This window comes from Sebastes umbrosus, chromosome 7 (assembly GCF_015220745.1).
Source record: "Sebastes umbrosus isolate fSebUmb1 chromosome 7, fSebUmb1.pri, whole genome shotgun sequence".
Lineage (NCBI taxonomy): Eukaryota > Metazoa > Chordata > Actinopteri > Perciformes > Sebastidae > Sebastes > Sebastes umbrosus.
Window position 1 is genome coordinate 21051596 of NC_051275.1, and position 15523 is coordinate 21067118.

General features: G+C 44.2%; 1 protein-coding gene across 1 annotated transcript in view; it reads right to left on the minus strand.

Moving 5' to 3' along the window:
- Positions 1-13651, minus strand: part of LOC119491663 (rho guanine nucleotide exchange factor 17-like) — a 66846-nt gene extending 53195 nt beyond the window's left edge. The window contains exon 1 of the mRNA XM_037775824.1: positions 8489-13651. Coding sequence (XP_037631752.1) covers positions 8489-13651 — 5163 coding nt within the window. The remainder of the gene's footprint in view (positions 1-8488) is intronic.
- Positions 13652-15523: the final 1872 nt, after the last annotated feature.

Genomic DNA, 15523 nt, shown 5'->3' on the forward strand with positions numbered 1-15523 from the left:
TGTGAAAAGTAGGCAAAAAAAAAAAAACAGCAACGGAGAGACTTTGAGCTGCTGGCTGCTGAGCGCAGTGTGAGCCGGTGTAGGATGACGATAATGCAGATAATTGCTATTTCTAACTTCTCTCTTTACCTTCCACAAACGTAATAGTCTGGTGCTCACCAGACTATTAAATTAAATGCTGACGGGAAAAACTAATAGACCCAATCTGTGAGTTGTTATCCCGGGACTTCTTCTATATATCTGTAATGGATTTTTTTTGTGGCCTGTAAAGTATTTTGTTGCATTTTTACAGTAGCTTTTTTACATTTTCTTTCCTTTTTTGAAGAAACCAATTGCCACCAGCTGTAATGTAGGTGATTACACGTAGAACATGGCAGCCAACAGTGCAGCCTTTAGGTGAATCATCAACAAACTCTCACATTAGACATCTTTGTGGCCACGTGGACTGCAGATGTATGACTCAGACAGAAAACTACAGGGAACATGACTGAGAGAAACCCTGCCAAAGATATATACCATACTGTATAACTGTGGCACACAAACACAAACAATCTTTAACAGATGACCCCGTTTTCAAAGCAGCGTAAAATCACGTGAAACCATTATTCATCATCCATTATTTATGTCACACATACACACACTTTAGTATGTAGAAATCTGCCTGTGCACACACAAAAAGCTGAAATAGCAGCTCTGCTAGAAAGTGCTGTTTCAGAGAAGGCTTTCCTTACATAAGCAAACTGCTCTGTAATTACACTGGGTGGATCCACACAGACCGAGAGAGTTAGAAAGAGCCGGTCTGGAGTGGAGCGACTGGAACAAGAAATGAAGATAACAAAAGAGGAAAAGAAAATAGACAAAGGAGAACCTACTCTTCTTCACAGGTTTTATCTGTCATGCCTTTCCACTGGCGAGCTACAAGGACTATCCTTAAAAGGGAAAGTTAGAGATTTCAAAGCATATTGCAACTGTCACTAACAAAGGGCAACGACATCCAGAACGGTTTTCCCAGAGAGTTTTTTCCCCCTGTGAGAAACCAGATGGAGTCACATGTTGGGATTTTTTTGTGACACTACATGACAGTTGAGTTGAGTTGTTGAGGAAAAAACGCCATGGCCATTTTCAAAGCGGTCCCTCGACCTCTGACTTCAAGATATGTGAATGAAAACGGGTTCTATGGGTACCCACGAGTCTGCCCTTTACAGACATGCCCACTTTATGATAATCACATGCAGTTTGGGGCAAGTCATAGTCAAGTCAGCACACTGACACACTGACAGCTGTTGTTGCCTGTTGGGCTGCAGTTTGCCATGTTATGATTTGAGCATGTTTATTATGCTAAATGCAATACCTGAGAGGGTTTCTGGACAATATTTGTCATTGTTTTATGTTGTTAATTGATTTCCAATAATAGATGTGATATGTAAGATGTGTTGAGTTGAGTTGGCATGCTTTTTTTTTAAAAGCTCACAAGCCCCTTCAAACAAACATTGATTATTGTCACACTCACTAGCAAAACCTAACCTAAATGACCTTTATTAATATTGCCAGTACACGCTAAATGTGCTCTACATTCTTGAATTTAAAGTCAAGTGTAGACTTAAGGAGTAAACAGGACTAAAGAAAGTTAAAGGAATAGTTCAAAATTTGGGGAAATAGATGAGAAGTAGCTTTTGTAAAGAGAAGTATGTAGCTGGAGTCAGCAGACGATTAGCTTAGTTTAGCACAAAGACTGAAATGGGATAAACAGTTAACCTGGCTCTGTACAACAGGTAACAAAATGAAGAAGCTCAAGAATTTGAAAGAACACATTATTTCTCATTTATTTAACCCGTACACAATACAAAGTGTAAAAATGACTTTTGGACATTTTACAGTTGGTCATGTGCAAGACTATTTCTTGACCTGGACTTAGGGTGACCAGTCCCAAAAAATCCCGAGCAGTTGTCCCAAATTTTGTCCTATTTGTCTCGTATTGTATTAGTTATAGCCTAAAAAAACATGAAGTAATGATCGTTGTAAAACATTATTTTGGTGTTGCCCTCAGATTGGCACTGCTCTGTCCATAACCTACATGAATTATGGCGGTTGTAGTTTTTTTTTTTAGCTGTGTACAGTAGTACATGGCAGCGACACATATCTACAGTATGACCTGTTGAATTAAACATTCACAGCAGGTAATTAAACCGTCCATCGCAAGACTCATCTGGTCACCGTACCGAGACTGCAAGAGGTTACTGCACATAACCCCCTGTAAAACCAAATTTTGTCTCTAAACTTCAGTTTTTGTATGAATTAAACAAACGAGATATAACGTATTAATTATTGAGGTTTAAAGGTGCTGATAGGTGGAGTTTGTTCCCTTTGTACCGAGCAAGGCTATAGCTGTTTCCCCGTTTCCAGTCCAGCTCCAGCTACATACTTAAACGGTAGGAGAACAGTCATATACTTCTACAAGACGTAAAGGTGATGGAAAGAAGGATAGATAGATGGAACAGCAGAGAGTGAAAAGTGTGTTACAGGAAACAATATACTGGGCTCTTCCGCTGGCTGCACGGATGTGAACCACAACCTTATATACACACACAATTGGCTGCAGTTATCTGTCAAAATTACTTCAGCATCTCTAAAATTGGCCCCCCTGTCAAACCAAATAGATCTATTATTAAATCATCCTCCCACACACACACACTCAGTCTTACTCAGAGGAACACAAAACATTTGTGTTGTGCCTGTCCCAAAAGCAATATTGTGTGTGAGAGACAGAGAGAGACAGGCAAAACATTTTGAGTGTGAGTAGAGGACAAGACGGCTGGAGGTAGGATACGCTTTCCACTCTTAGAACCTTAACCACATAGGAACATAAACTATTACGAACACAATGTGAAAAATGCTTAAATTCAATATACTCAACCCGTAACATCTAAACTGAATCACAACATGCTCCCAGTTCAATGATCCATCCTTTTAAATGTCCTTAAAATGCCGACCATCAGAGGCTGCCTATGTGTCACTGGCCTTTTGCTCTTCCGATTCATCCCACCACTTCCTTCTCATCGGCTGAGTCACGGAGACCTTCAACCATCCTTTCATCTCTCCGTCACCTTTACTTGCTCAGCATCCCTCACTTTTTGGATGTCACTAAATCTGGGTTGACCTTTGCATGTTAAAAAGAACCCCTAACACCCACCCACACTATATCCTTTATGTGTGTGTGTAATGTGTCCTTTAACTTTGCTTTTAAGTCCGCGTTCAAAAGAGCGAGTCATTGAATAAGCTCCTTCCTCTCCATTGATCACACGATAAAAACGTTTGATGATGCATTTTGATGACAGAAGAGAGGTCCGTTAGCAGCCCTGAAAGGAATTTTATTCAATTTGTAAGGGATGAAATATTTAGCAAATGAAAATTTCTCCTCTACTGTAAAAAGCTACTTTTGATTATTTCTGTTTATATTATCAACGCTATACTTTTTCTGCACACGCCCACCCATAGCATCATTTTATTTACCAAGTATTTAACCATCAGTGACATTTAAATACTGATGTAAACTCACTCCAAAGTCCATCATCTCTACTAAAGTGTGGTGTCAGTCCCTTTTTTCCCTCTAGTGTGTTCCCAACGTGTCAAACCATTAGACAAAATAAGTTATTTTGTTTAACTGAGACATCCTGAATCTAAAAAGTCTGTTTTAGCCTCTCAATAAGTATTCAAACCTATTGGCCAAGACTCTTCTGCTTCAGTACCTCCACCTTTACTGCTCCTCTCCGGCACCACCACATCTGGGGAGGAGTGCAACAGGGGAGAGAAAGAAAAAACGCCAGGCAGAGGGAAAGTATTTGATTCCATGTGGGTGGCCTGATAAAACAAAGTCAGTCATAAATCTGAAGCTATAAACACTGTGCTTTTAGACCTAATCCATGCAGAGCAGAGCACAAACCAACCTGTCTGTCTCTCTCTCTCTCTATTTCCCGCTCTCTTTCTCCCGTTAACACTCCAGCCAGCATCCTCTTTAACCCTGTACTGACCTCATCAATTGGATGAAAGGTAAAACATGACTTTTGAGAAATTATTTTATGTGAGTCGCTTTGTAAGAGAGAAGAGTGTGGTATGTAGATAGCTGCCATTTGTTCATTTCAAGGATATGCAAGAAGGACATACAAACACATATTACTATGGCTGGGTGTCCTTTTTAAACTACCACCAATAGGTACTGAATGATTCACCAGATTATTAGTCTTGTTTACTTATTAATATTGATGTTAATATTGCATAAATGTTGATCATTTTAGACGCTATTATTCAAGCAGGTAGTTCTTGTATTAAGACAAAATGTAACACTGATACATTAGATAAGTTTGGCTTATTTTGTTAAATCAAAGAGCAGGGTTTTAGAGAAAAAAAACGACCTACAACTTATCAATAAACCCACCAGTGTATATTGATTGTGAAATTGCCAGAATACACGCTGAAGAAGGGCGTCTTGCTCAAAACATGATAATGTGGCAATATGAAAAAGTCAAATTAGTAGTGCATAATGTTAACAGTGCTGTTCTAGTCTTTCCTTTTTTATATTCCTACGAGTAAAATGACAAAATCGTATTGTTTTAGCACCAGTACCGAAACTTATTAATACATGATCACTAATGCATGACTCATTGGGCCTCCTTGATCTTCAGCTCTTTTGGGAAGTAGCCGTTATGCAACAAGAAGAGACGGAAAGATGGGCCACATTCCTGCTGCCTGCTAAAGTGAAAACTATACAAACACTAGCGGAAACACACACACACTGTACACACACTTCAAGACAAATCATAATCCATCAATGTGCATATCATATTTACACTGTTGTTTTCAGTTATGTTACAGCACCATTTGTTTGAAGCTTGTTTTACGCTGACTGGACAAACTGTTGCTACCTATTTAACACATTTAGTGGACTAAATGTGGACAAAACGGTGCACGAGGTGCACTTCTTTCTATGGCTGCCCGCTCTTAGTTGATTAGTCGACTCATCAGTCGTTTCTGGTCTTCGTTGAGTAAGATTTCTCGTAGTGAATTAGTCATTTTTTATGCTTTTTTCATGCTGAATGACTTATTTCCAAGAAACTTGTTCTGGAAAACAAAAGATTTAAAGTGGTGAATTTGTGTGATTCTTTGTGAACAAACTCAGTTTTACAAATCTGTCGATTAAATCAACTAATCCATTATTAGTCAACAAAATCGTATGAGTGTTAGTCGAATAAGAATATCTTTTGTCGAGGACAGCCCTACTCCATTCTTCCACGGGTTTTATGTTCCAGTTTGGGTTACAACACAGTTTTATCAATAAATGTCACTCCATATAATAATATTTTGAAACAAAATTCTCAAATACAGATGTCTTACATTAGAGCTTTCACGTCTAAATTGATGTTAACAAGCACATTTGTTTCCCCAAATCTGTCCAGTGGGTGACCAAACATTTGGGAACACGACACACACTTTAAAAGTAGGATTTTGTTCTAATGAGGCAAAAAAAGGTAAACATGAGTCAATGACCCCACAGCGGTTTCAACTAAAAAGCAGCCTTTTTCTACCGTCGTCTCCCGTTACCTCTCATTCCCTCACTCTTCCTCCCTCCACCACCGGTTCATTCTTCAGCTCTCTCTCAGTTCTATTTTGATCCTCTAACGTTTTGTTTTTTTTAAGCCAGCAAGCGTTTCCTTCCAACTCTCTTCTTTTTTTGTCTCCGTCTGTCTCACTCTCTACCTGACATTTGGCTGGACAGCCTGCCTCACACCGAGACAAACGTTATGACCTCACTTCGCTGCAATGTTCCAGAGACACAGACGGAGAGAGAGAGACAGCAAAGAGCAGAATAAGATAACATGGAGGAGGAATGCTGGAGAATTAATATTAAAAAAAAGACAATGGAGATGGGGTATGGGCTGAAACAGACTTTGACTATACTGTAGATGCTGAATGACCTGACATCTGGACGGATAACAAAGAAGAAACAGTGAAAAAGGCACAAAGGAATAGTGAAGAAAAGGACATCAGAAACACAGATAAAGATCTAAACAATGAGAGATGTTGATCTCAAAAAGTGGGCACTGCTCTGTGGGTGAAACGAGCCAGTCTCCAGAAAAGGAAAAAACTTGTTCTCTCCCTCTCTCACCTTCTTTCTTTCTTAACATCTCTGGCGCTCCACTTTAGCTTGGCACAGTTGTTATTACATTCAGTCCAAATCACACACACACACACACACACAGCGTCACCGTGCACCAGAGCTGCAGGGCAGCGCTCTAAAACACAGCGCGTTGGCAATACTCAAAGGCGTTTGAACAAACCATTGATATATTCCAGACAAACAATGTGCACATGCACACACATACATAGAGAGAAGAAGAAAGAGGAAACCAGTTTATAACACACACATGCTACACAATGGAGTGCACGGACACACACACACACACACACGCGCCAGCCGGTAATTCTGGACATCATCAAACACTTCAGTAACCACAACAACTTCCCATTTCCCTAAACCCATTTCCTGCCTGGTGAGGTCACCCGCCAGCTACTGCTACTGTCTCTACGGCAACAAGGAAGGACAATGGTGCCGAGAGAGTAAAACAATCACAAACTAATGAAGAGCAGGGCAATAGACGGATATAATAAAAACAATGGGCAGCAATGCAAATTTGTGAGAGAATGTCAAAGTCTAGGAGCGAAAAGCGAAACAAAAGTTTTTTTAGCAAATAAAAACAACATGGTCCACATTACTGAAACATACACAAAGACAAATGACAAGTAACTACAAGCAGAGGGATGCACAAGTCACTGTACAACAACAAAAAGCAGTCATGACGCAATGAAAGCATGATGTGTCTGCAACGTTCTGTCCTGAGCTCAGACAGGATGGTAATCCCAATGTTGTTTCTACTTTCTCCCCTCCTATTCAGAGTCACACCCATGACTGTATAATAACATCAGGTAAAGACCTCCTGGAGAGATAATGTGTGTATGTGTGTATGTGTGTGTGTGTGTGTGTGTGTGTGTGTGTGTGTGTGTGCGCACTAGGAGGTGTGTTATGAGTAAAGGTAGCGGTGTATGGCAATGAATGACAGATAGAAACACACACAGACAGAAATCTAATTCCCACTGCGCACTGTTACACAAGTTACATGCGTGGCTGCAGTTAAAAGAATCTGTATTTAGAATTTTACATTAGTTTAGGTTTATCTTGACTACAAAGTTTCTAGCTGTAAGTATATACCGTAGTTCTTATTCTACCCAGCGGTGGTTTAAAAGATATTAAATTAAGACCCGTTGCATTTGTTTTTCTATTGTCCATATGTTGCAAGGTTGTGGACCAATATCCAATTGACTAAGGCCACTTAATATTTATTTTACATTTACACGTTTAAACATTACGTCAGGGGTTCTGGATAAAAATTGTCCCCATATAATAAATACAAGTATTCTGTAAAACTCAAATCAAGAACTAATCTGAATTTAAGTTAACTAAAAAAATACAAAAGTTTTGGAAAAACGAATTCCTACAAACCACCGAAATGTAGCACAACACAACATGAAATGGAAAAACATTTGCTCTAGTGAGTATTTTATTTTTGTCTTGTTATTTATTTTCCTTTTGTCTAAGTACTTTCTTTATTTTTTGTCTCTTTTTGTGAGGTTATATTGTCATGACATTATACTGTCATGTTTGTTGTGTGTATTTTTCCTGTATTAATAACAATATTGTCAATTTATTGCTCTGTATAATCATCATGATATTGATTTTTGGTCACAACCTAATCAGTCAACCTGTATCGCTATGATATAACAAGCCAGAAATCTCCCAATGTTTAGACACCACTGAGTAAATGCAGCATCAATCACACATCCACACACACACACTGTGTTTATTATATCCCCTCACTATGACTCTATGATTCTGGCACAGAGACAATTGATATTGGATGAAGCAAATAAATGAAAACAGACACACAGGCGCAGCGGGCCCTGGTCCACCTCTTAATGCCCTTTGTCTGAGACTTGTTTAATCAAACTAATAACATCCTGTGATGTTTGTTTAACACTGTTCAGCCTTTAATGGCTTCTGTATTGTAGTGCTGCTCCCAAATGCACTCTGAAATTTACCATATGGGTCCTGAGTCAGAGCACTTCAGGCACACACATGGAGCTATGAAACCAGAAGAACAAGCCAACTGTACCAGACAACATTATATAACTGGTATTACCTCCAAACCCCTTTGTCTTCCATTATTACACTAAAAATCAACCTTTTCAACCATATTTGAGACATCTGAACTACAAATCACTTATACCCCCTTTCTCTCTCACTCAAACACAAACCAAATTTAAAAGCATGAATCACCAGAACTCAAAGACACCATGCAACAAGAGAGCACTGAGCATGCCAACCTTGCACTTGCACACACACACGCAGCATTGAAAATGGTTTAAAAAGTGGACTCACCACTCTGGGCTTGGTCCTCTGTGGGATAGCTATGGATGCAGTGTCCTCTGTGCTCTTCTTCTGTGGTCCAGCTTCTGTAATTCCACTGGTGCCGGACTCGCTGGGCCCCTCTGAAGACGACACTGAACCTTCTGCTCCATCCCTGGCTGCAGGAAGAGGCCCCGGGCCCTCAGCAGCGCTCAGCTGCAGAATATATTTCTGGGTCACATCCTCCAGAGATGGGGCCTCGTCTCCTGGAGGCTTACTCGAGGTCGGAGGCTCTGCGGCAGGTCGGACGGCGAGGCAGTCCACTTCCTTCAGCGGCTGAAGTTGTGGAGGTGGGGATATGGGGATAAAGGTGGCGGGTTCGCTGGCGTGGCGGACATGCTTGGGTCTCGCTTTGGGTTTGGATTGCAGTGATGGAAGAGGAGGGGTGAGGTCGGCTTGGTCTCTGTGATCCTCCTGCTCCTCTGAACCCAGTTCTGGGGGCTCAAATGGGTCCTCATGTGGGAAAAACTGAGCCAGCCTGTTCGGACGCTTTCTGGTGGGCCGACGAACCATTCTAGGGGACAGAACCTCAGCCAGCTTGAGGTTAAAGTTAAACTTCTGCACCTCTGTCTCTTCTTCACCTTCGTCTATGACATCATCATCTTCATCATCGTGGATATCAGTGTGGGGGGTGCATTCAGACTGGGAACGAGCTTTCTTGACTTTTATATTTGGCTGTGTCGGCAGTGCGTGTTTAGGCTTCACTTCTGGCTCCCACAGTTCCTCTCCTCTCTGCTCGCTCAGGATTGGCTCACTGCTGGAAGGTGGGATCTGACCAGGCTGATCCAGCTCACTGATTGGCTGAGTGCTGCCGGTCTGACCTTTGAATTGAGGGTCATTCTGGGAAAGTAAAGGGGCATCGCTACGGCGACTGGGGTCACTGAACGACTTCTTCTTGGGAGCTTTGCCATTGCCATGGTCGTCCGTCATCAGTCTGTCCATTGCACCTGGCTCTGCCACGATGCTCCTGATCACCCCGCTGTAGTCACGAACGCCTTCGTCCCGTAGCCCGCCATCGCTGTAAACTGACAAGTCACTGGCCACGCTGCCCTTGTACTCTGACAAGGAGGCCACAGCGGAGGCATCTGGAGCACCTCCTCCTCCTTTGACAGACAGGGATCCTAACAGGTTGCTGTCTACAGACGAAAAATTGTTATTCCCTTCTTCTGACACTGAACAGTGGCGCTGAGGCATAGGGTCACTGAGAGAGCGGTAGACTGTGGACTCCCCATTTCCAACAGCTGCTATTGTTGACTCTGCATTACTGCCATTACTGGAATCAGAGCTTGTGTTGTTATTACCAGAAGGGGAGAACTTGCGCCTTCGACGGACTGAACTTGGTGTCGCAGGGGCTTCAAGTCCTCCTCCTCCTGTGGTGCCTGCTGACCTCTGCGACACAGCGCTGTTGGTGTTGATCTCCTCACTGGTAGTGTTGACATTGTTGATACCAGCAGTGCTGCTCAGCTCCATGATGATACTGTCACTCTCAGCCAAATGGGCCGGAGGCAAGGAGGGAGGTGCGCTGACTTCATTCAGACGATTTGTACAATGCACGCTGTTCTCCGTCATCTCTTCCCTCTCCTGCTTAAACCCCTCCACCTTATGGAGAGCCGATTGCTTCCATACGGTGACAGGCTGCCCTAGCACATCCCTAGCAATCCTTGACCCCAAATTAACCCCTGCTGACCCCAGGAATGACCTCTCAGAGAGGTCACTGGGGCCCGTCTCTGGCTCCGTTACAATCCCTTCATCTGTTAAACTAGACTCGTGGCCTGAAAGCTCATCCACAGAGCGGTCGTAGAACATGCTTTCCTCCGAGTCGCCCTTCAGCAAGGCTCTCTCCGTCTCTCTGCTCTGTCTCTTTGCCTTCTCCCTGTACTCTGTGCCACTGCTGTTTAGCTTCTCCAACTGCATACTTTGTCCATCCCTCTCGCTCCTCTCCCTCTCCCTGTTCTCTCTCTCCCTCTCATGTTTATCCCTGTCTTTCGTGTTCTTAAACTCAGCCTCTTGATCGGCCTTTGCCTGCTCCTTAACGCTCACTCCTGCTTTCTTCTCCTCATTTGTATCCTTGACCTGGAGACATTCATCCCCCAAATCATCGTCAGTTCTCCTTACGTCTACATCATCATCTTCTCTGGTACTCATCTGGCAGATATCTCGAATGACCTGCCTGGCTTCCTGCACATACCTCTCCTGCAACGGAGTTGGCATTCTTTCCTCATCCTCATCATCAAATCCATAATCCCTCTTTCTTCCAACTCTAAAATCACCTCCATCACTTTCTACTTCCCTATCTGACACCAACACCCTCCCTCCATCCCCCTCGCCATCCAAGTCGAGCTGCTGCTCAGAGGAGCTCCTCTTCTTGGCGCCACCTGTCAAGTAACACCTCACTGCTGTTGTGGGTTTGTCTGAATAAGTGAAGGACTTTGCACGCCGCAGGGTGGCAGTCAGGTCTTTCAGTGACGGCCGACGACCAGAAGGTAGCAGGGTACCGCCGTGAGTCCGTGAGCCCATCCTGTACACTGACGACCCCTCCACGACCCCGGATTTGTCTCCACTCGTTTTCCGCACCTTGAGTTCTGACAAGTCAGATTTTAAAAAGCTTAAGAGGGACATGGTTTCTGAGGTGATATCAGGGTTGGACGAGGATATTTGGTTTTTATCATTATCAGCCACCCCATCCCCTGCTGTTGTCCTCCTTAACGCCGTGCTCTCACTACCCTTAACCCCTGCAGATACCACACCTTCTCTGGCAAGTACACTAGATAAGGGGGTGACTGAAGGCACAATCTTGGGGCGCACCCGCAGAGGGTTACGAGAAAAGTTATCCCCATGGCCAAAGCTTGGGGAGCGGTACATGGTGAAATTCCCATGGTAAGTTTTACTCAGCATGGATGAGGATGCAACTCTGCTAGTGTTGCCTCCTGCTACGCTTGTGTTTAAAAGCCCCTTTGCTGCACGGTTGGCGCAGCCCGCCTGGTCCTCCTCCTTCAGCGTCTCAGTGCTGGAGTATCGGCTGCTGCAACGCGAACCACCAGGACTGGAAACAAATGGGGGGATGTTGACCTTTGACACCCGTGACACACCAGGAAGTGTTGTGGACGTCACAGGTGAGGAGATGCGCTCCCATTGCTGCACCCTGGCTCTGTTACTGTGACCGCTGGGATCTCTTGTCGAGTGGCTCCGAGTAACCGTTCCCGCATATTCTCCTCCTGTGTTTTGCTGGTGGTGCCTCTCTAAGTGCTCCATTGTCAAGCCCGTGTCACTGTCGCTGTCTTCTGATTCGCCATCATGATCGTCATAATCATCACGGCCTGTCGCGAGAGCAGCTCCGCTGACCTTCTTCTTCTTTCTCAGCGAGCGGCGGCGCACTGCCTCTCGACTGTGGGGGCCTAAAGAACCGGGGCTGTCCTCCTCACTGCCTGAAGACCTGCCAATGCCCTTAGCACCCCACCAGCCATTCTTACTGCGGGATAAACAGCTACCTGCTCGCTCAGGGGCGCCCCTTTCTCCTGCTCTGTGGGAGATGGAAGGAGCCGAGCCGGAGGGAACACTCCAACCGCCTCCTCTTCTTCTCCTGGCGTGCTCCTCCTCCTCGTCTCCAGAGCTAAACCTCCAGCGGGAGCTGAGGGGAGAGGCAACTCTTGCCGGGGCTCTTAGCTCGGTGGAGGGAGCTACAGTAGAGGAGGAGGTAATGGCTTTATCTGGAGCTGGAGCAGAGGAGGGGGAGGCGGAGGAGGAGGTGGGGGCTGGCGCTCTAGAGGAGCTATGTGAGGAATGTAAACTATCCCTGGGCAGCCCGACCCCCTGTCTATCCCTTCTCTCCCTCACTGTCGGCCGCTGAAGAGAGGAGGAGCAGGAGGAGGTGCCCAAGCTCTCCGATCGACTCCGAGACGAAGTAGCAGGGGGTTGAAGGTCAGGGCTGGGGTCAGATGTCAACCCTGTCGTTCTGGGGGTCTTGTGGGCAGCCTCTGCCTCAGTGCTGGGACTATATGGAGATGGGTTAATCCTCTGGTAATGACTACCCCCAGTGCAACTACGACTGCTGCCGCTTTGAAAAGTTTTTACGCCAGAAACGTTGTCGTTGATAGAGCTTTGTGTCTCTAAGTCTGCCTCCTCATCATTTGAGTGGTCAGCTTTGGAAGAAAAGTCCATACCGTGACAAAAAGTCTCTTTAGCAGTGCTGCTTTCTCGGCTTTGTGCTCCAACTATGCATCTGCCGTGCAAAGACAGGCTACCGGCTTCAATATCAGAGAGTTTGTCACTTCTATCCGAGATAGGAGCACCCTCACCGGGGCTGAGCTCGTACGGATGTCCTCCACCACCGGCTGCTTTTAAATTCTCATAAGAGTCAGTCTTAGGTGTAGCTTGGCCTTGTCTCTCATCAAAAAGTTGTCTAATTTTGGTGACACTTGGCCACTTGTCAGGGTGCAAGGGGATAAAGTCAGTGTGGTGTGTAGTAGGGGGATAACTCCTGTGAGATTTACAGGGTGCTCTACTTGTAACATACTCTTCTTCCTCATCTGCAGTCAAAGTCTTTCTGGCATCAGATGAACATGCATTGATGTGTGAATCATAATCTCTCTTACCAGAGTTGCTGTCGGTTGATAAAGGCGTAAAAAGCTTCTCCTCAGTGTCAGAGTGAAACTTTTTTTGCACTTTGTTGTCTGTTTCTGCAGCAGTAGTATCGCTATCCTGGAAATATGCACCACCACCGCTGCTGTCCTCGTGGAAAGACTTCCGAGAAGGAGACCGGTCTCTCCTGGAGCCTCTAATCCGAGGAAGAGTGCTGCTGCTCGGCGTCACCGCTGCGCCGTCTCCCGGTGAGGCTCCGGAGCTTCTGCTGCTGCTGAACTTCTCAGTGAGCTGTCGGATGGATGGAGAAATAGAGGAGAGAGGAGTGGAGGAGCCTCTCTTTGTTGGGTCTGCGGTCTGGAGGAGGCTGGCGGTGGCGGTGGCAGAGATTTTGGAAACTTTTCTTGACACACTGACATTACCAGCTGCCTCCAAGTCCTCTGCTTTGAGTTGCTGCTGCTCTTCTTCTCTCCTGTTGGCGCTCCAGGAGCCCAACTTTCTGAAAGAGACGCTTCGATACACGGCCGCGTTCTTCTTCCTCTTCTCTCTTTCTGCCATTGTTCATGTCTTTGTTAGATTTTCACACACACATGGATATTATTACAGATCCAAGAAGCAGCTTTTGGAGTTGTGGTCCATTTCCACTCCCAGAAAACATGAAAACATTAAAAATTGTTTTGCAAAGCTTCAAAGTGCACCAGGTGATAAACTGCTCAGTAGGTGCGTCCTGCTCTGTTATCAAAACTTACATGTTGTCCATTCCTCGAAACCGCATCCGTGCAAGGAGGAAAAGCTGCTTTTTTTTTTTTTGCCAAAAACTTTCCCAACCTGTTCACAAACACTTCTCCATTGTTAATAATCCCTTACTATTTCTAGCCCAGGTTTTTGCACGCCTGCAAAGGTGGTCGACGCATCATCCACTGTTTTCATTCTCCCCCAAAAAAAAACATCCACAGTTTGTGGATTCCTTATTTTGGCATGATTTTGGTTTTCCCTGACTTATGTTGTTTTTTGCATGTTAATGCCTGAGATAGAGCAAGAGGAGGTGGGCGGGACTATAGGGGGATAGGGGGGCTGTCATAGCCCCCGAGGGGATTCAGAGGAAAGGCTGTGTTTTTTTTTTCTTGTTTGATAGGAAAAGGCAGATAACTGTGGACAAACTAGATGTAATTATAGCCCTTTCTCTTGAGAAAAAGACAGTAGCTTTAGACAGAAAACTACACATTTTAGACCTGCAGCCTGTCTAAAAGAAATTTCAAGGAACATATCACTATAAACACAATATTAATTTCCAAGATACAGTATGAAGTCAGTATTTCTGTCTTTAGAGGAAAAGGCTCACAAAGGCAAGGCAAGGCAGCTTTATTTGTATGGCAGATTTCAGCAACAGGGCAATTCAAAGTGCTTTCCATAAACAGTCAAGAACATTGCGACAGAATAAAAACATAAAAACATAAAAAAAACATAAAAACATTAAAGATTAGAAAATAAAAACAAGTTAAAAATAAAAGCTAGGATAGAAACTAAAATAGTGCAGTATATAAGATCATTATCTGGTTTAATAAAAGGCAGCAGCAAACAGAAAAGCTCAGAGTTGGAGTAGGTCCTGCAGTTTTCTGGGAGCTTGTTCCAAATATTTGGTGCATAAAAACTGAACTCTTCTTCTGCATGTTTAGTTGTGACTCTGGGGACACTAAGCAGACCTGATCCAGATGACTTGAGAGGTCTGGATGGTTCATAACATAGCAGAAGATCAGAAATGTATTTTGGCCCTAAACCATTTAGTGGTTTGTAAACCAGCAGGAGTATTTTGAAATCAATTCTCTGAGAGACAGGGAGCCAGTGTAGAGACCTGAGGAAGCCTGAGAATGGTGCACTACATTGCATATTCAGCTAATACCACAGTGTGTTATGATGATGTTGGTGAATTAGAGTGTCAGCATTCAGGGTGGGAGGGGGGAGAAAAACAAAGAAAAAAAGTTTTCACTCATGCACAATAACCCCTCTGTGGTGCTTCCCATGTGGCTGTCTGGTTAACAGGTCCTTTTGTTCCACAGAGGAATTCTGTGTTACATTCCCTCAGAGAGGAGAAGCTGCCGCCTGCAGCGCCCTCCACAGTCTGACCTCTTTAACGACAGGTCACTTAATGGACTTCTGCTAAACTACCCTACACAATTTGAACCAATTAACCCAGGGAGTAGCCAAACATTTGTAATTGTGGGCCATATATATAAGGAGTCTCTGGCCAAATAATGCATAGTTTTCAACCAGTTACACTGCAAGAGAATCCGTGTTTCTAGACCAGAAAACCCCATGTGGCATAGAAAATGTATTTTCTATCAAAATAACTACACAGCACTACTGAATAGGGCTTTCAAAGTTAACGCGATAATAACGCATTAATGCAAATTGGTTTTAACGCCACTCATT